This window comes from Macaca fascicularis, chromosome X (genome assembly GCF_037993035.2).
Source record: "Macaca fascicularis isolate 582-1 chromosome X, T2T-MFA8v1.1".
Classification (NCBI taxonomy): Eukaryota; Metazoa; Chordata; class Mammalia; order Primates; family Cercopithecidae; genus Macaca; species Macaca fascicularis.
The window spans coordinates 1,271,223-1,290,621 of NC_088395.1; the positions used below are offsets into that span (position 1 = coordinate 1,271,223).

Genomic DNA, 19,399 nt, shown 5'->3' on the forward strand with positions numbered 1-19,399 from the left:
TCTCGGCTTCAGTCTCCTGAGTAGCTGGGATTACAGGTGCCTGCCACCGCGCCTGGCTAATTTTTTTTGTATTTTTTAGTAGAGACGGGGTTTCACCATCTTGGCCCGGCTGGCCTCGAACTCCTAACCTCGTGATCCACCCGCCTCAGCCTCCCAAAGGCCTGGGATTACAGGTGCGAGGCACCGTGCCTGGCCATATATTTATTATTTATGCTCAAATACTGATTATTTCATATGCAGTTTTTCTGTAAGTCTATATCTGCTCAAAAACATTAGGTCTATGAATTTCTTTTATATTACCTAGTAGTTTTGAGCCCATGTGTTTTTTTTTTTTAAAGAAAATAAATACAGCACAGACTTCTTTCTTTCTTTCACTGATGAAGGAGCAGGCGTAGCTGCAACCAGAGGCGGAGTCCTAGCTAGTCTGGTGCTGCACCCCCCCCCAGTTCGTTGGCCTGGCATAGGCTGTCTGTGGCTACCCCTGGGTACATCCGGAGGCAGTCTGAGAGGACAGTGGGTCTTGTTTGTCCACAGGCCTCACGAAGCCCCCTCCCACCAAGGTCTTGCCACAAGGGCTTGTACACCGTAAGAAACCTTTTGGGCCGGGCGTGGTGGCTCACGCCTGTAATCCCAGCACTTTGGGAGGCCGAGGCAGGCAGATCATGAGGTCAAGAGATCAAGACCATCCTGGCCAACTTTCCACTAAAACTACAAAAAATTAGCCGGGTGTGGTGGCGGGCGCCTGTAGTCCCAGCTACTCGGGAGGCTGAGGCAAGAGAATGGTGTGAACCCGGGAGGCAGAGCTTGCAGTGAGCCAAAATCACGCCACAGCACTCCAGCCTGGGTGACAGAGCAAGACTCCATCTCATAAATAAATAAATCAACCAACCAACCTTTTGGTCAGGTGCTATGTACCCCTACTGCTTTTGCCCCCACTGCTGCCCCAAGGCCTTCCCAGAGCCCCCACTGTTTTGCTGGTTTTCCTGGAGAAAGAAATTTGAGTTTGGAAGGAGGAGGCTGTCAGGTAAGCCTCCAGACACTCAAAAGTTTGTTTGCTTTTGTCTTGCAGAGAATGCAGCCTGTAAGGACAGAACAGGTGAGTGTTACGTAGCCCCAGACGCTGTACTTGACATTGCAAAGGGTGAGTTTTATTATTATTATTATTAATAATACTATTAATTATTGTATTAATATTTTTATTATACCATTTATTACAATATATAATTATATATTACATATGTATTAGATAACACACAACATATAATATATAACAATATATGCTATATATTACATATATGTTATATATATGTGATATGCTGTATATTATGTTGTAATACATATTGTTATATATTATATGTGATATATATAATCATGTTATTTATATTATATATAATGTGACATATATGATATATTGATAATCATATATGTAATCACATAATATATATAATTATATATTATATATCATATATTTATTTTTGAGATGCAGTCTTGCTGTCACCGTATATAATATACAACATTTATATATTACATATTTATATTATATATAATTTATATTTTATATATTTATGTTATATATTATAGTTATATGTTATGTATAATTATAGATATAATTATATAATGTTATGTGTCATTATAATTATATATATTTTATAATTTATATATTATATATTTTTATAATATATATTTTATAATATATAATTGTTTAATATATTATACATAATTATAATATACATCTATATAAATTGTATATATGTAAATGTATAATATATAATTATATAATAATATTATAATATTATTAGTCACGGTTCAGTGGCTTTCATTTGACAGGCTCTGGGTGTCACCCTTACTGCAATCTTGCAAAATTGGGATATAGCCCATCCCCAAATAGAGGGATGGGAAAGGGCAGAGTCAGGGATGACCCCTCCCGACGTGTGAGAGCCAGACGCTGTGGCTGGCCAGGCGCCGTCCAAACGAGGTCCCCCCATTTGCCCCACATGCCTTACCCCGGGCCAGGCAGCCCCAGTCCAGCAGGAACGCACTACCAAACCATAGCTCTACCCAGCAGAGACAAGCATTGACAGACAGGTGGCCCCGGCCTCAGACGAGCACGTCACACAGAGGACCCTCCACCAGCCCCTGCCTGGGATCCGGAGGAACAAACAGCCGCACACGGCATTGTCATGTCCCTCTCTCTCTGTCCATCTGTTTCCCTGTATCTGTCTCCGTGTCTCTGTATCTCTCTCCTTTTCTCCCTCCTTCTATCTCTATCTCCCCCTCTGTCTGTCTCTGTATCTCCCTTTCTCCCTCCATCTCTCTCTCTCCGTCTCTATCTCCCACTGTCCCCATCTGTGTCTCTGTCTCTCCCTCATTCTCCCTCCCTCCGTTTCTCTCTCGTCTGTATCTCCCCCCTCCCAGTCTCTCTCTGTCTCTGTATCTCTCTCCCTTTCTCCCTCCCTCTCTTTCTCTCGTCTCTATCTCCCTCCCCCTCTCTGTATCTCTCTCCCTTTCTCCCTCCCTCTCTTTATATCCGGCTCTCCCCGTCTCTATCTCCCCTCTCCCCATCTCTCTCTCTGTGTCTTTGTCTCTCCCTCTCCCATTCTCCTTCTCTCTTTCTCTGTCTCTATCTCTGTCTCTTTCTCTGTGTCTGCCTCTATATCTCTCTCCCTTTCTCCCTCCCTCTTTCTCTCTCCATCTCGATCTCCCTTTCTCCCTCTATCTTTCTCTCTGTGTCCGTCTCTATCTCCTACTGTCGCCATTTCCCACTGTCCCCATCTGTGTCTCTCTCTCCTTCATTCTCCCTCGCTCTTTATCTCTCTCCTTGTCTGTATCTCCCCCCTCCCAGTCTGTGTGTCTGTATCTCTCTCCCTTTCTCCCTCCCTCTTTCTCTGTCTCCCACTGTCCCCGTCTCTCCCTCTTTCATTCTCCCTCCCTCTCTTTCTCTCGTCTCTATCTCCCTCCCCCTCTCTGTATCTCTCTCCCTTTCTCCCTCCCTCTCTTTCTCTCTCTCTCTCCTTGTCTGTATCTCCCCACTCCCAGTCTCTCTGCCTGTGTCTCTGTATCTCTCTCCCTTTCTCCCTCCCTCTCTTCATCTTTCTTTTCGAAACGGAGTTTTGCTCTTGTTGCCTCGGCTGGAGCGCGGTGGCACGATCTCGGCTCGCTGCAACCTCTGCCTCCCGGGTTGAAGCAGATCTACTCCCTCAGTCTCCCAAGTAGCTGGGATTACAGGCACTCGCCACCATGCCCAGCTAAGTTTTTTTTTTTGCATTTTTAATACAGATAGGGTTTCACTATGTTGGCCAGGCTGGTCTCGAACTCCTGACCTCAGGCGATCCACCCGCCTTGGCCTCCCAAAATGCTGGGATAACAGGCGTGAGCCACCATGCTTGGCCTGAATATGTAGTCTTTTATTTTCACCTCCTTTCCATCCTCACCCCCGAGTCCCCAAGTTCCATAATATTCTTGTGCATTTGCATTCTCATAGCTTAGCTCCTACTTACAGATGAGAACATACGATATTTGGTTTTCCATTCCTGAGTTACTTCACTTAGAATAATGGCCTCCAGGGCCAAGCGTGGTGGCTCACGCCTGTCATCCCAGCACCTTGGGAGGCCGAGGTGGGCCGATCACGAGGTCAGGAGTTCGAGACCAGCCTGGTCAACATGGTGAAACCCCGTCTCTACGAAAAATACAAAAAATTAGCCGGGCGTGGTGGCGCACGCCTGTAGTCACAGCTACTCGGGAGGCTGAGGCAGGAGAAGGGCATGAACCCCGGAGGCGGAGGTTGCAGTGAGCTGAGATCGTGCCACTGCCCTCCAGCCTGGGTGACAGCAAAACTATGTCTGGAGAAAAAAAAAAAAAAAAGAGAGGCAAGAGAAAGGGTTTCTTTTATTAAACCATCAGATCTCGTGAGACGTATTCACTACCCTGAGAACGGTATGGGGGAGATTGCCCCCCATGATTCAATTATCTCCCACCCAGTCCCTCTCACAACACGTCAGAATTATGGGAGCTAGAGTTTAAGATGAGATTTGGGTGGGGACACAGCCAGACTCCATCACCCACTCTCTCTGTCTCTCTGTTTCCGCTTCTCTCTGTCTCTGTTTTTCTCTCTCCCTCTCTCTGCCTCCATCTCTCTGTCTGTTTCTCTATCTCTGTCTCTGTCTGTCCCCCTGTATTAGTCCATTTTAACAGACGAATGGGGATCCTTCCTGCCTCTCCCAGCTCCTGGGGACTCCAGGGGTCCCTGGGCTTGTGGCCACATCACTCCACTCTCTGCCTCCGTCTCCACATGGCCTTTTTCTCTGCATCTGTGTCTCTTTTTTGTTTTGTTTTGTTTGAGACGGAGTCTCGCTCTGTCATCCAGGCTGGAGTGCAGTGGTGCGATCTCGGCTCACTGCAAGCTCCGCCTCCCGGGTTCCCGCCATTCTCCTGCCTCAGCCTCCCGAGTAGCTGGGACTACAGGCGCCCGCCACCGCGCCCGGCTAGTTTTTTGTATTTTTAGTAGAGACGGGGTTTCACCTTGTTGCTCAGGCTGACCTCGAACTCCTGACCTGAAGTGATCCGCCCACCTCAGCCTCCTAAAGCGCTGGGATGACAGGCGTGAGCCACTGCGCCTGGCCGTGTCTCCTCTTCTTATAAGGGCATCGGTCATAGAATTTATGGCCCACCCTAATCCAAAATGACATCATCTCAATTTGCATCTTCATGACATCTGCCATGAACAGCTATTTCATCATAAGGCCCCACTGAAAGGTGCTGGGGGCTGAGGCTGTAAATATGAATGGTTTTTTCTTTTTTTTTGGTTTTTAATTTGAGACAGGCTCTCACTGTGTCACCCAGGCTGGAGGTCAGTGGCACAATCACGGCTCACTGCAACCTCTGCCTCCTGAGCTCAAGGGATCCTCCTGCCTCAGCCTCCTGAGTACCTGAAATTACAGGTGTTTGCCACGATGTCAGTTCATTTAAAAAAACTTTGGGGCTGGGCGCGGTGGCACACGCCGGTAATCCCAGCACTTTGGGAGGCCAAGGCGGGTGGATCACGAGGTCAGATCGAGACCATCCTGGCTAATACAGTGAAACCCTGTCTCTACTAAAAAATACAAAAAACTAGCCGGGCGAGGTGGTGGGCGCCTGTCGTCCCAGGTACTTGGGAGACTGAGGCAGGAGAATGGCGTGAACCCAGGAGGCAGAGCTTGCAGTGAGCTGAGATCACGCCACTGCACTCCAGCCTGGGCGACAGAGCAAGGCTCTGTCATAGCATAGCATAGCATAGCATAGCACAGCATAGCACAGCATAGCATAGCATAGCATAGCATAGCATAGCACAACATAGCACAGCATAGCACAGCATAGAATAGAATAGCATAGAATAGAATAGCATAGAATAGCACAGAATAGAATAGCATAGAATAGCATAGAATAGAATAGCATAGAATAGAATAGCATAGAATAGAATAGCATAGCATAGAATAGAATAGCATAGAATAGAAAAGCATAGCATAGAACAGCATAGAATAGAATAGAATAGCATAGAATAGCATAGCATAGCATAGAATAGCATAGAATAGAATAGCATAGCATAGAACAGCATAGCATAGAATAGCATAGAATAGAATAGCATAGCATAGAATAGCATAGAACAGCATAGAATAGAATAGCATAGCATAGAATAGAATAGCGTAGCATAGAATAGCATAGACTAGAACAGCATAGACTAGAATAGCATAGCATAAAATAGCATAGAATAGAATAGCATAGCATAGAACAGCATAGAATAGCATAGCATAGAATAGAACAGCATAGAATAGAATAACATAGAATAGAATAGCACAGCATAGAATAGAATAGCATAGCATAGAATAGCATAGAATAAAATAGCATAGAATAGCATAGCATAGAACAGCATAGCATAGCGTAGCGTAGCGTAGCGTAGCGTAGCGTAGCGTAGCATAGCATAGCATAGAATATTTTTGGCTGGGCGTGGTGGTTCATGCCGGTAATCCCAGCACTTTGGGAGGCTGAGGCAGGGGGCGGATCACCTGAGGTCGGGAGTTCCAGACCAGCCTGATCAACATGGAGAAACACCGTCTCTACTAAAAATACAAAATTAGCCGGTCGTGGTGGTGCACGCCTGTGATTCCAGCTACTCGGGAGGTTGAGGCTGAAGAATCACTTGAACCTGGGCAACAAAAGCGAAACTCCGTCTCAAAACAAAACAAAAAAATTTTTTTGTAGAGATGGGTTTTGTTGTCCAGGCTGGTCTCAAACTCCTAGGCTCACAGTATCCTCCCACCTCAGCCTCCCCAGTAGCTGAGACCAAAGGCGTGTGTCACCATGTCTGGTAATTTTTACATTTTTTTTTTTTCTCAGTAAAGATAGGGTCTTGCTATGTTACCCAGGCTGGTGTCAAATTCCTGGGCTTAAACAATTCTCCCACCTCAGCCTCCAAAAGTGCTGTGGTGAGAGGCATGAACCATAGCGCCCAGCCCCTCTTTTCTTCTTTCTTTTCCTTTTTTTTCTTTTCTCTTTCCCTGCCTCCCTCCCTTTCCTTTTTTCTCCTTCCCTCCCTCCCTCCTTTCTTCCTCTTTCTTTTCTCTTTCTCTCTTCTCTCCTTCTTTCCTTCCTTCCTTTCTCTCTTTCTTTCTTTTCTTATTTTGATACACAGTCTCTCTTACCCAGGCTGGAGTGCAGTGGCATGATCTCACCTCACTGGAACCTCCACCTCCCAGGTTCAAGTGATTCTCCTGCCTCAGCCTCCAGAGTAGCTGGGCCTACAGGCACCTGCCACCACACCCTAATGTTTGTATTTTTAGTAGAGACAAGGTTTCACCACGTTGGCCAGGCTGGTCTTGAACTCCTGACCTCAGGTGATTCACCCGCCTCGGCCTCCCAAAGTGCTGAGGTGAGAGGCATGAGCCGCTACACCCGGCCCCTCTTTCCTTCTTTATTTTCTTTTAAACCACAGGTCAGAGACACAACCTCCTTCCAGCTACCCAATCCTGGAACGTACACAGTGCAAATAAGAGCCCGGGAAACAGTGTATGAATTCTTGAGTGCCTGGAGCACCCCCCAGCGCTTCGGTGAGTGGGGAGAGTGGGGTGAGCGGGGCGTGCCCCTCCTGTCTCCCTCACGGGTGAGTGGAAGCCAGGCGTGCCATCCTGGGTCACGGAAACACAGGCCACCCCCCGCCTGCCTGCCTACGGGTCACCAGTTCTTCATTGTTTCTTGGTGTTCTGCCCGCAAAGGAGAGGAGATTCACTCCCCCAGTTTGTGACCTCCAAAAGGAGCCTGAACCTGATGGTGACCTCACACCTTAATCTTATTCACGAGAGGAGACGTGGAGGGGAAACAAGGTCATCCCACTGACAGACACCCCCTGGGCCTTGGAATAACACCGAGGCGGGCGGATCACGAGGTCAGGAGATCGAGACCATCCTGGCTAACACGGTGAAACCCCGTCTCTACTAAAAATACAAAAAATTAGCCGGGCGTGGTGTCGGGTGCCTGTAGTCCCAGCTACTCGGGAGGCTGAGGCAGGAGAATGGCGTGAACCCGGGAGGCGGAGCTTGCAGTGACCGGAGATGGCACCACTGCACTCCAGCCTGGGCCACAGAGCGAGACTCAAAAAAAAAAAAAAAATGTCTGCAGGCCAGGTGTTGCTCTCTTCCATCCAGAGTGGCTATGGACTCTGCAGCCGGATTCAGAAAAGGATTGCTTGAGAGTAAAAGCTGCTGGCCAGGCACCATGGCTCAGGCCTGTCATCCCAGCACTTTGGGAGGCCGAGGCGGGTGGATCACCTGAGGTCAGGAGTTCGAAACCAGCCTGGCTAAGGTGATGAAACCCCGTCTCTATTAGAAAAATTAGCCGGGCGCGGTGGCTCAAGCCTGTAATCCCAGCACTTTGGGAGGCCAAGACGGGCGGATCACGAGGTCAGGAGATTGAGACCATCCTGGCTAACACAGTGAAACCCCGTCTCTACTAAAAAATACAAAAAACTAGCCGGGCGAGGTGGCGGGCGCCTGTAGTCCCAGCTACTCGGGAGGCTGAGGCAGGAGAATGGCGTGAACCCGGGAGGCGGAGCTTGCAGTGACCGGAGATGGCACCACTGCACTCCAGCCTGGGCCACAGAGCGAGACTCAAAAAAAAAAAAAAAAAAAAAAAAAATGTCTGCAGGCCAGGTGTTGCTCTCTTCCATCCAGAGTGGCTATGGACTCTGCAGCCGGATTCAGAAAAGGATTGCTTGAGAGTAAAAGCTTCTGGCCAGGCACCATGGCTCAGGCCTGTCATCCCAGCACTTTGGGAGGCCGAGGCGGGTGGATCCCCTGAGGTCAGGAGATCGAGACCAGCCTGGCCAACATGGTGAAACCCCGTCTCTACTAAAAATACAAAAATTAGGCCGGGTGCTGTGGCTTATGCCTGTCATCCCACAGCTACTACAGAGAATCGCTTGAACCTGGGAGGCAGAGGTTGCGGTGAGCCCAGATCGTGCCACTGCCCTCCAGCCTGGGTGACAGAGTGACACTCAGCCTAAAAAAACAACAACAACAAAAAACTGCCGTTGCTTCCTGAGCCGATCTAAAAGCAGGTCTCCTCTCCTATGATTCAAACAATGAACCATTCTGGAAACAGCACAGCCGGAGGTCGAATCTCCCAGGCCCCAGCTCTCCCCCGAGAGGCTTTAGCTTAGGTGTGTCCCGGGGCTAATCACAGCTCACCTCCTCCAGGGCTCAGGAGGATCCTTCCATCTCAACCTCCCAAGTAGCTGGGACGACAGGGATGGCTTGAGTCCAGGAGGTTGAGGCTGCAGTGAGCTGTGATTGCACCGTGGCCCTCCGGCCTAGGCTGACAGAGGGAGACTCTGTCTGAGAGAGAGACAGAAAGAGAGACAGACTGGCCACAAATGTGTGTGGATTAAAGAACAGGAATTGGCCGGGCGCGGTGGCTCACGCCTGTCATCCCAGCACTTTGGGAGGCCGAGGCGGGCCGATCACGAGGTCAGGAGCTCAAGACCATCCTGGCCAACATGGTGAAACCCCGTCTCTACTAAAAATACAAAAATTAGCCAGGCCTGGTGGCGAACGCCTATAGTCCCAGCTACTCAGGAGGCTGAGGCAGGAGAATGGCGTGAACCCGGGAGGCGGAGCTTGCAGGGAGCCGAGATGGCGCCACCGCACTCCAGCCTGGGCCACAGAGCGTGACTCCGTCTCAAAAAAATCAAATCAAATAAGACAACCGTCTGCAGGCCAGGGGTTGCTCTCTCCCATCCAGAGTGGTTGTGCCTATGGACTCTGCAGCCGGATTCCGAAAAGGATTGCTTGAGAGTAAAAGCTTCTGGCCAGGCACCATGGCTCAGGCCTGTCATCCCAGCACTTTGGGAGGCCGAGGCGGGTGGATCACCTGAGGTCAGGAGTTCGAAACCAGCCTGGCCAAGGTGATGAAACCCCGTCTCTATTAGAAATAGAAAAATTAGCCGGGCGCGGTGGCTCAAGCCTGTAATCCCAGCACTTTGGGAGGCCGAGGCGGGCGGATCACGAGGTCAGGAGATGGAGACCATCCTGGCTAACACGGTGAAACCCCGTCTCTACTAAAAAATACAAAAAACTAGCCGGGCGAGGTGGCGGGCGCCTGTAGTCCCAGCTACTCGGGAGGCTGAGGCAGGAGAATGGCGTAGACCCGGGAGGCGGAGCTTGCAGTGAGCTGAGATCCGGCCACTGCACTCCAGCCTGGGCGACAGAGCAAGACTCCGTCTCCAAAAAAAAAAAAAAAAGAAAAATTAGCTGGGCGTGGTGGCAGGTGCCTGTAGTCCCAGCTATTGGGGAGGCTGAGGCAGGAGGAGAATCGCTGGAACCCGGGAGAGGGAGGTTGCAGTGAGCTGAGATCAGATTGCAGCACTGCACTGCAGCCTGGCCACAGAGCCAGACTCCTCAAAAAAAAAAAAAAAATTAATTAATACACACAAAATACACAACACACACACACGCAACAGAGCATGACTCCTTCTCAAAAAAAAAAAATTAATACACACAAAATACACAACACACACACACGCAACAGAGCATGACTCCTTCTCAAAAAAAAAAAATACACACAAAATACACAACACACACACGCAACAGAGCATGACTCCTTCTCAAAAAAAAAAAAAAATTAATACACACAAAATACACAACACACACACACTCCGTGATACCCAGAAAATCGAGTTCCAAGCACGCACGCCGGTGGTGCCTCAGCTTCCCCCCCCGTGCTGACCGCACCCAAAGCACCTGCCAGGCTGCGAGGCAGTGGACGCCCCGGCGCTCCCCGTGTCCCCAGCACCAGGCAGACGGGGATCCACGTGTCTTCCAACTCCCTTAGGCTTCCGGGATGGGGCTGGGAGGCCCGGATGTCGCTCCGGGTCCAGGACGCAGGGTTCCGGACTGGGAGGCCCGGATGTCGCACCGGGTCCCGGGACGCAGAGTTCCGGGCTGGGGCTGGGAGGCCCGGATGTACCTCCTTGTCCTGGGACGCAGGGTTCCGGGCTGGGGCTGGGAGGCCCGGATGTCGCTCCGGGTTCCAGACTGGGAGGTCCGGATGTCGCTCCGGGTTCTGGGACGCAGGGTTCCAGGCTGGGAGGCCCGGATGTCGCTCTGGGTCCCGAGACGGAGGGTTCCGGGCTGGGGCTGGGAGGCCCGGATGTACCTCCTTGTCCTGGGACGCAGGGTTCCGGGCTGGGACTGGGAGGTCCGGATGTCGCTCCGGGTTCCAGACTGGGAGGACCGGATGTCGCTCCGGGTTCTGGGACGCAGGGTTCCAGGCTGGGAGGCCCGGATGTCGCTCTGGGTCCCGAGACGGAGGGTTCCGGGCTGGGGCTGGGAGGCCCCGACGTCGCTCCGGGTTCCGGGACGCAGGGTTCCAGGCTGGGAGGCCCGGATGTCGCTCTGGGTCCCGAGACACAGGGTTCCGGGCTGGGAGGTCCGGATGTCGCTCCGGGTCCTGGGACGGAGGGTTCCGGGCTGGGGCTGGGAGGCCCGGATGTCACTCCGGGTCCCTGGACTCAGGGTTCCAGGCTGAGGATGGAAGGCCCGGATGTCCCTCTTTCTCCCGGGACGCAGGGCTCCGGGCTGGGGCTGGGAGGCCCGGATGTGCCTCCTTGTCCCGGGACGCAGGGGTCCGGGATGGGAGGTCCGGATGTCGCTCCGGGCTCCAGGTTGGGGCTGGGAGGCCCGGATGTACTTCCTTGTCCTGGGACGCAGAGTTCCGGGCTAGGAGGTCCGGATGTTGTTCCGGGTCCCGGGACGCAGAGTTCCGGGATGGGAAGCCCGGATGTACCTCTTTGTCCTGGGACGCGAAGTTCCGGGCTGGGGCTGGGAGGCCCGGATGTCGCGCCGGGTTCCAGGCTGGGGACGGGAGGCCCGGACGTCGCTCCGGGTCCCAGGACGCTGGGTTCCAGGCCGGGAGGTCCGGACGTCGCTCCAGGTCCCGAGACACAGGGTCCGGGCTGTGAGGTCCGGATGTCGCTCCGGGTCCTGGGACGCAGGGTTCCGGGCTGGGGCTGGGAGGCCCGGATGTCGCTCCGGGTTCCGGGCTGGGGCTGGGAGGCCCGGATGTCCCTCCTTGTCCGGGAACGCAGGGTTCCGGGCTGGGAGGTCCGGATGTCGCTCCGGGTTCCGGGCTGGGCCTGGGAGGCCCGGACGTCCCTTCTTGTCCGGGGACATAGGTGGCCCGCAGGTGGTCACGGTTCCTGTGCGGGTGGCAGGACGGGGGTGTCCCCCCTGGACGCCTCCCCATGTGGCAGCCACCTGTCTGCTTTCCAGGGCTGTGGGGAGAGCCCATGGTCCCTGATCCCCCTAGACCGAGGCCCCGGTCCGTGACCCTCTCCCCCTAGACCGAGGTCCCGGTCCGTGACCCTCTCGTCCTAGACCGAGGCCCCGGTCCGTGGCCCTCTCCCCCTAGACCGAGGCCCCGGTCCGTGGCCCTCTCCCCCTAGACCGAGGCCCCGGTCCGTGACCCTCTCGCCCTAGACCGAGGCCCCGGTCCGTGGCCCTCTCCCCCTAGACCGAGGCCCCGGTCCGTGGCCCTCTCCCCCTAGACCGAGGCCCCGGTCCGTGACCCTCTCCCCCTAGACCGAGGCCCCGGTCCGTGACCCTCTCCCCCTAGACCGAGGCCCCGGTCCGTGGCCCTCTCCCCCTAGACCGAGGCCCCGGTCCGTGGCCCTCTCCCCCTAGACCGAGGCCCCGGTCCGTGGCCCTCTCCCCCTAGACCGAGGCCCCGGTCCGTGGCCCTCTCCCCCTAGACCGAGGCCCCGGTCCGTGGCCCTCTCCCCCTAGACCGAGGCCCCGGTCCGTGACCCTCTCCCCCTAGACCGAGGCCCCGGTCCGTGACCCTCTCCCCCTAGACCGAGGTCCCGGTCCGTGACCCTCTCGTCCTAGACCGAGGCCCCGGTCCGTGGCCCTCTCCCCCTAGACCGAGGCCCCGGTCCGTGGCCCTCTCCCCCTAGACCGAGGCCCCGGTCCGTGACCCTCTCGTCCTCTCCCCCTAGACCGAGGCCCCGGTCCGTGGCCCTCTCCCCCTAGACCGAGGCCCCGGTCCGTGGCCCTCTCCCCCTAGACCGAGGCCCCGGTCCGTGGCCCTCTCCCCCTAGACCGAGGCCCCGGTCCGTGACCCTCTCCCCCTAGACCGAGGCCCCGGTCCGTGGCCCTCTCGTCCTCTCCCCCTAGACCGAGGCCCCGGTCCGTGGCCCTCTCCCCCTAGACCGAGGCCCCGGTCCGTGACCCTCTCGCCCTCTCCCCCTAGACCGAGGCCCCGGTCCGTGACCCTCTCCCCCTAGACCGAGGCCCCGGTCCGTGACCCTCTCGTCCTCTCCCCCAGAGTGCGACCAGGAGGAGGGCGCGAGCTCGCGTGCCTGGCGGACGTCGCTGCTGATCGCGCTGGGGACGCTGCTGGCCTTGCTCTGTGTGTTCCTCATCTGCAGAAGGTGAGCCCTCCAGGGCATCCGCGGGGGTCCCTCTTGTTTCCAGTGCGACCCTGAAAGTTATTCCCAGAACCGTCCTGAGCATCATTAGGAGCATTTTTGCGACTGAGTCTCGCTCTTGTGGCCCAGGCTGGGGTGCAACGGCGCGATCTCGGCTCAGTGCAGCCTCCGTCTCCCGGGTTCAAGTGATCCTCCTGCCTCGGCCTCCCCAGTAGCTGGGATTACAGGCGCCCAGCAACACACCCAGCTAATTTTTACAGTTTTAGTAGCGATGGGGTTTTGCCAGGTGGACCAGGCTGGTCTCGAACTCCTGACCTCAGTTGATCTGCCCGCCTCGGCCTCGCAAAGTGCTGGGGTGACAGGCGTGAGCCACTGTGCCCGGCCAGACCCAGTCTCCTTGCCAGGCATCAGAGCTTCACAAACTGTCAAATGGGTGCAGTGGTAACTTCTATCTCCCAGAGGGGAAGGGGAGGAGGAAGGGGAGGGGGAGACGGAGGGAGAGGGAGAGGAAAAGGAGGAGGAGGAGTAGGGAGGGAGGAGGAAGAGGAGGAGGAGTAGGGAGGGAGAGGAGGAGGAGGAGTAGGGAGGGAGGAGGAGGAGGAGGAGGAGGGAGGGAGGGGGAGAAGTAGGGAGGGAGGGGAGAGGAGGACAAGTAGGGAGGGAGGGGAGAGGAACAGGAGTAGGGAGGGAGGGGGAGGAGGAGGAGTAGGGAGGGAAGGGGAGGAGGAGGAGTAGAGAGGGACAGGGAGGAGGAGGAGCTGCAAGCTACTGGCTCAAGTCGTAAACTCCGTGACCTGAGGCACCAAGGGTGTGTTGGCAGCTGCACCCCAGGTGGCTCCGGTCCCAGCACCCTGCTCCCTCTTAGACACCAGTGCCTGCCTACGATGATTGTCGGGGGCGTGTCAGGGCCTCGGGGGCCGGGAAAAGGGAGACCCCTGGAGTAGATGACTGGAGTCTTTTGCTCCGTCCTGGCCCTGCCTGTCCTGGACACGCCGTGTCCCGGATGATGAGCTGGTGGGTGCTGGGTTCAGAGCTGGACCATTTCTCTTTCCTCCGAGGTATCTGGTGATGCAGAGACTGTTTCCCCGCATCCCACACATGAAAGACCCCATCGGTGACACCTTCCAACAGGACAAGCTGGTATGTTACGTCTTCCGCCGCGGGAGGGGTCTGGGCGGGCGTGGTGGCCGGTTTGGGAGGCCCAGGCGGGCGGACAGTTTGAGGCCAGGAACTCGAGACCAGCCTGGCCAACATGCAGAAACTCCGTCCCTACTAAAAATACAAAATCAGCCGGGCGTGGTGCTGTGTGCACCTGTAATCCCAGCTACTCGGGAGGCTGAGGGAGGAGGATCTCTTGAACCCGGGAGGCGGAGGCTGCAGTGAACGACGATCGAGCCACCGCACTCCAGCCTGGGCGACCAGAGTGAGACGCCCTGGACTAGGCGGCTGGACACCGTCTGCCAAAACCTGCAGGATGAAGGGGGTGGGGGGGACACCGGGCTCCCCGCCCACCGTGATCACGGGCTGTCTCGGCGCCCCACACACCAGGGAACGGCGGATTTTTTTCTTTTTTTTTTTTTTTTTGAGACGGAGGTTTGCTCTTCTTGCCCAGGCTGGAGGGCAGTGGTGCGATCTCAGCTCACCACAACCTCCACCTTCCCGGTTCAGGGTTCGAGCGATTCTCCTGCCTCAGCCTCCCGAGTAGCTGGGACTACAGGCGCGCACCAACACACCCAGCTGATTTTTTTGTATTTTTAGTAGAGACGGGGTTTCACCGTGTTGGCCAGGGTGGTCTCGATCTCCTGACCTCGTGATCCGTCCGTCTTGGCCTCCGAAAAGTGCTGGGATTACAGGTGTGAGCCACCGCGCCCGGCCCAAAGTGCTGGGATGACAGGCGTGACCCACCGCGCCCGGCCCAAAGTGCTGGGATTTCAGGTGTGACCCACCGCGCCCGGCCCAAAGTGCTGGGATCACAGGCGCGTTACAGGCGTGACCCACCGCGCCCGGCCCAAACTGCTGGGATTACAGGCGTGACCCACCGTGCCCGGCCCAAAGTGCTGGGATCACAGGCGCGAGCCACCGCGCCCGGCCCAAACTGCTGGGATCACAGGCGCGAGCCACCGCGCCCGGCCCAAAGTGCTGGGATGACAGGTGTGAGCCACCGCGCCCGGCCCAAAGTGCTGGGATGACAGGCGTGACCCACCGCGCCCGGCCCAAACTGCTGGGATTTCAGGTGTGACCCACCGCGCCCGGCCCAAAGTGCTGGGATGACAGGCGTGACCCACCGCGCCCGGCCCAAACTGCTGGGATCACAGGCGTGAGCCACCGCGCCCGGCCCAAAGTGCTGGGATGACAGGCGTGACCCACCGCGCCCGGCCCAAAGTGCTGGGATGACAGGCGTGAGCCACCGCGCCCGGCCCAAAGTGCTGGGATTACAGGTGTGACCCACCGCGCCCGGCCCAAAGTGCTGGGATCACAGGTGTGACCCACCGCGCCCGGCCCAAAGTGCTGGGATTACAGGCGTGAACCACCGTGCCCGGCCCAAACTGCTGGGATGACAGGTGTGACCCACCGTGCCCGGCCCAAGGTGCTGGGATGACAGGTGCGAGCCACCGCGCCCGGCCCAAAGTGCTGGGATGACAGGTGTGACCCACAGTGCCTGGCCCAAAGTGCTGGAATTACAGGTGCGAGCCACCACACCTGGCCCTCAGAGCCGATTTGAGATGGGACAGGCCCCTGCGGATCAGGACCTGGGCTCTGTTATCTAGGGGTGCCCGACTCACCCTGCCTCGTCTTGTCTCTGCAGGTGGTCTGGGAGGTGGGCAAAGCCGGCCTGGAGGAGTGTCTGGTGTCTGAAGTGCAGGTGGTGGAGAAAACTTGAGACCGGGGTTCAGGGCCTGCCGGGGGCTGCCTCAATCTCCCTGGCCGGGCCAGGCACCTGCACAGCCTGTGGCTGCTGGACGCGGCGCAGGAATGGACGTTCCTAACGGGTGGTGGGCGTGGGAGACGCCTGTGCAATGTAGTCAGAAGATGCCAGGAAAAGGAAAGAACAGAACTTTTGTGTGTTTACTTCATGATAAAAGTGCTTTTTTTTTCCCCCACTCACTGGTCCCCGTCTCTGGATTCAGCCCCATTCCTCCAACACCACTAGACAGACGTTTCCACGTTTTTTTTTTTTTTTGGAGTCTCGCTCTGTCGCCCAGGCTGGAGGGCAGTGGCGCAATCTCAGCTCACAGCAACCTCCGCCTCCCGGGTTCAAGCAATTCCCCTGCCTCAGCCTCCCGAGTTGCTGGGATGACAGGCACCTGCCACCACCCTCGGCTAATGTTTGTATTTTTAGTACAGACGGGGCTTCACCATAGTGACCAGGTTGGTCTCTTGGCCAGGCTGGTCTCGAACTCTTGACCTTGTGATCCGCCCACCTCGGCCTCCCAAAGTGCCAGGATTACAGGCGTGAGACACCACACCTGGCCTTTTTTCTATTTTGAGACAGAGTCCCGGTCTGCCGCCCAGGCTGGAGTGCAGTGACGTGATCTCGGCTCACTACAACATCTGCCTCTGGGGTTCAGACCTCTCCTGCCTCAGCCTCCGGAGTAGCTGGGATGACAGGCACCTGCCACCACACCCGGCCAGTGTTTGTATTTTTTAGTAGAGATGGGGTTTCACCATGTTGGCCAGGCTGGTCTCGAACTCCTGACCTCATCCGCCTGCCTTGGCCTCTCAAAGTGCTGGGATGACAGACGGGAGCCACCGCGCCCGGCCTCCAGCGTCTTATAACTGGCTCCTCTAGGACTTCTGAGAAACAACAGCTTTGCTGCTTTCCGAGGGCGCCAGATGTCCTGCCTGGCTTGTCTGTCCTCTCCGCCCCCAGTTGTACACGTGACCCTGGCTGCACAGCTCTTTTTTTGAGACAGAGTCTCGCTCTGTGGCCCAGGCTGGAGTGAAATGAAGCCATCTCGGCTCACTGCAAGCTCCGCCTCCCGGGTTCACGCCATTCTCCTGCCTCAGCCTCCCGAGTAACTGGGACTACAGGCACCTGCCACCACGCCCGGCTAATTTTTGTATTTTTAGTAGAGACGGGGTTTCACCGTGTTGGCCAGGATGGTCTCGATCTCTCGACCTCGTGATCGGCCCGCCTCGGCCTCCCAAAGTGCTGGGATGACAGGCGTGAGCCACCGCGCCCGGCCTGGTTGCACGTCTCTAAGCCACCGTACAGGGCTTGTGTAGCCAGGCAGACTCTAATGTCCGTAAACAGGCCGTGTCCACGCTCCTTTTTACCCACAGACCTGAGGAGCTGCCCACATCCGGCGAGGGCTCTGGGATCTGCCCTGGCAGGTTCAGTTGCGCTCACACCCTGAGGCCAGCCTGGGCCCTTCCGTCCCCACCCTACCTCGACTTCTGATCCCCTCCCCAGGCCCTGTCTCCCGGTTGGGGTCTTCCCGACCGGGCCTCTGCCGGGTGTGAGGGCCAAACCGAAAACGGGGGTACTTGGAGCTGCAGGAAAAGAGGTGAAAGGAGCATTGCCTGTGTGTGGCGGGGGAGGAAAGCAGGGAGAAGGAATCCAGGCAGCAGTGACGCTGGCAAGGAGGGAGCCTGTCAGCCCACCTGCAGCCCCTGGGGACGGTCCCGATGTCCGCGGCTTTTCCACCTAGAACACGGAACCCTCCCAGGGAGCCCAGGATGAGTCGAAACCGCCCCACTGCAAATCCACACGAAGGAACTGTGATTTTTTTGAGACAGAGTCTCACTCTGTGGCCCAGGCTGGAGGGCAGTGGCGCGATGTCCGCTCACTGCAACCTCTGCCTCCTGGGTTCAAGTGATTCTCCTGCCTCAGCCTCCCAAGTAGCTGGGATTACAGGCGTGCGCCACCACCATGCCCGGCTAATTTTTGTATTTTTAGTAGAGACAGGATTTCTCCATGTTGGTCAGGCTGGTCTCAAACTCCCGACCTCAGGTGATCCGCCCGCCTCGGCCTCCCAAAGTGCTGGGATTTCAGGCGTGAGTCACCGTGCCCGGCTTGTTTTGTTTTTTTGAGACGGACTGTTGCTTTGTCACCCAGGCTGCAGTGCACTGGCACCATCTCAGCTGACAGCAACCTCTGCCTCCTGGGTTCAAGCAATTCTCCTGCCTCAGCCTCTCCAGTACCTGGGACTACAGGCACCTGCCACCATGGACGGCTAACTTTGCTTTTAGTAGAGAACGGGTTTCACCACGTTGGCCAGGCTGGTCTGGAACTCTTGACCTCATGTGATCCGCCCACCTCGGCCTCCCAAAGCGTTGGGATTACAGACCTGAGTCACCGCGTCCGGCCCCCCCAACCTCTTTTGAGACAAAGTCTCGCTTGTCACCCCGGCTGGAGTGTAGTGGCACAATCATCTCAGCACACAGCAATCTCTGCCTCCTGGGTTCAAGCAACTCTCCAGCCTCAGCCTCTGAAGTAGCTGGGATTGCAGGCGTGCGCCACCACACCCGGCTAATCTGTGTTTTTAGTAGAGACGCGGTTTCTCTATGTTGGTCAGGCTGGTCTCGAACTCCTGACCTCAGGCGATCCACCCCTCACCATCCCAAAGTGCTGAGATTACAGAGCTAAACCACGGAGCCCAACCAGAACTGTGATTTTGGTAGTACCCACGAGGCAGGATTCTCTTAGTAACACCACGTATTATTTCCTATGAAGTTACCTCCAACACTCAGCTTGCTAAGAGCCTCAGCATTTCAAGATTGGGCAGGACTGGCCAGGCACAGTGGCTTATGTGTGTAAAATCACGCCTGTCACCCCAGCACTTTGGGAGGCCGAGGTAGGCACATTACCTGAGGTCGGGAGTTTGAGACCAGCCCGGCTGACGTGGTGAAACCCCGTCTGTACTAAAAACACAAAATTAGCCGGGCGTGGTGGCGTATGCCTGTAATCCCAGCTACGTGGGAGGCTGAAGCAGAATGGCTGGAACCTGGGAGGCGGAGGTTGCGTTGAGCCGAGAGCACACCATTGCACTCCTGTCGGGGTGACAAGAGTGAGACGCCATCTCGAAAAAAAAAAAGTAACGCGAAGTGCACTTGCTGGTCTTTGAACTGTAACTTTGGATACCCTCCCCCGCCACCATCGAATCCCCCAAATCCCCCAGAGTCCAGTATACCACCACGTAGGATTTCACTGGAACTGCTAAGGAAACCATGCCCGGACTACTGTGTTATAATCTATGAAGTCACAGGAGTGAAAACATGTCCAAGAGTGGATGAAGCAGTTACCACGGCTCCAGGCAGGAACTCGGAGCCCAGGTCCCCGTGGGTCGTGGCTGTTTTGTGGAGGGTGTGCAGGACCCACGGGTCCCTGTGGGTCGTGGTTGTTTTGTGGAGGGTGTGCAGGACCCACGGTCCCCGTGGGCCATGGCTAGTTTCTGGAGGGTGTGCAGGACCCACGGGTCCCTGTGGGTCGTGGCTGTTTTGTGG

General features: G+C 55.8%; 1 protein-coding gene across 5 annotated transcripts in view; it reads left to right on the forward strand.

The window, feature by feature from the left end:
- IL3RA (interleukin 3 receptor subunit alpha) overlaps nucleotides 1-16,021 on the forward strand; it is a 43,778-nt gene extending 27,757 nt beyond the window's left edge. For 4 of the 5 annotated variants that reach the window (XM_045384376.3, XM_065538732.2, XM_065538730.2 and 1 more), the window contains exons 8-12: nucleotides 1,070-1,096; nucleotides 6,965-7,079; nucleotides 12,850-12,955; nucleotides 14,011-14,092; nucleotides 15,759-16,021. In XM_045384376.3, the coding sequence (XP_045240311.2) occupies nucleotides 1,070-1,096; nucleotides 6,965-7,079; nucleotides 12,850-12,955; nucleotides 14,011-14,092; nucleotides 15,759-15,833 (405 nt within the window). In that variant the 3' untranslated portion in view covers nucleotides 15,834-16,021. Of the gene's footprint in view, nucleotides 1-1,069; nucleotides 1,097-6,964; nucleotides 7,080-7,244; nucleotides 7,639-12,849; nucleotides 12,956-14,010; nucleotides 14,093-15,758 lie in introns of those variants that run through there. The other variant, XM_074029244.1, reaches the window with a different exon arrangement.
- The last annotated feature ends 3,378 nt before the right edge of the window (nucleotides 16,022-19,399 follow it).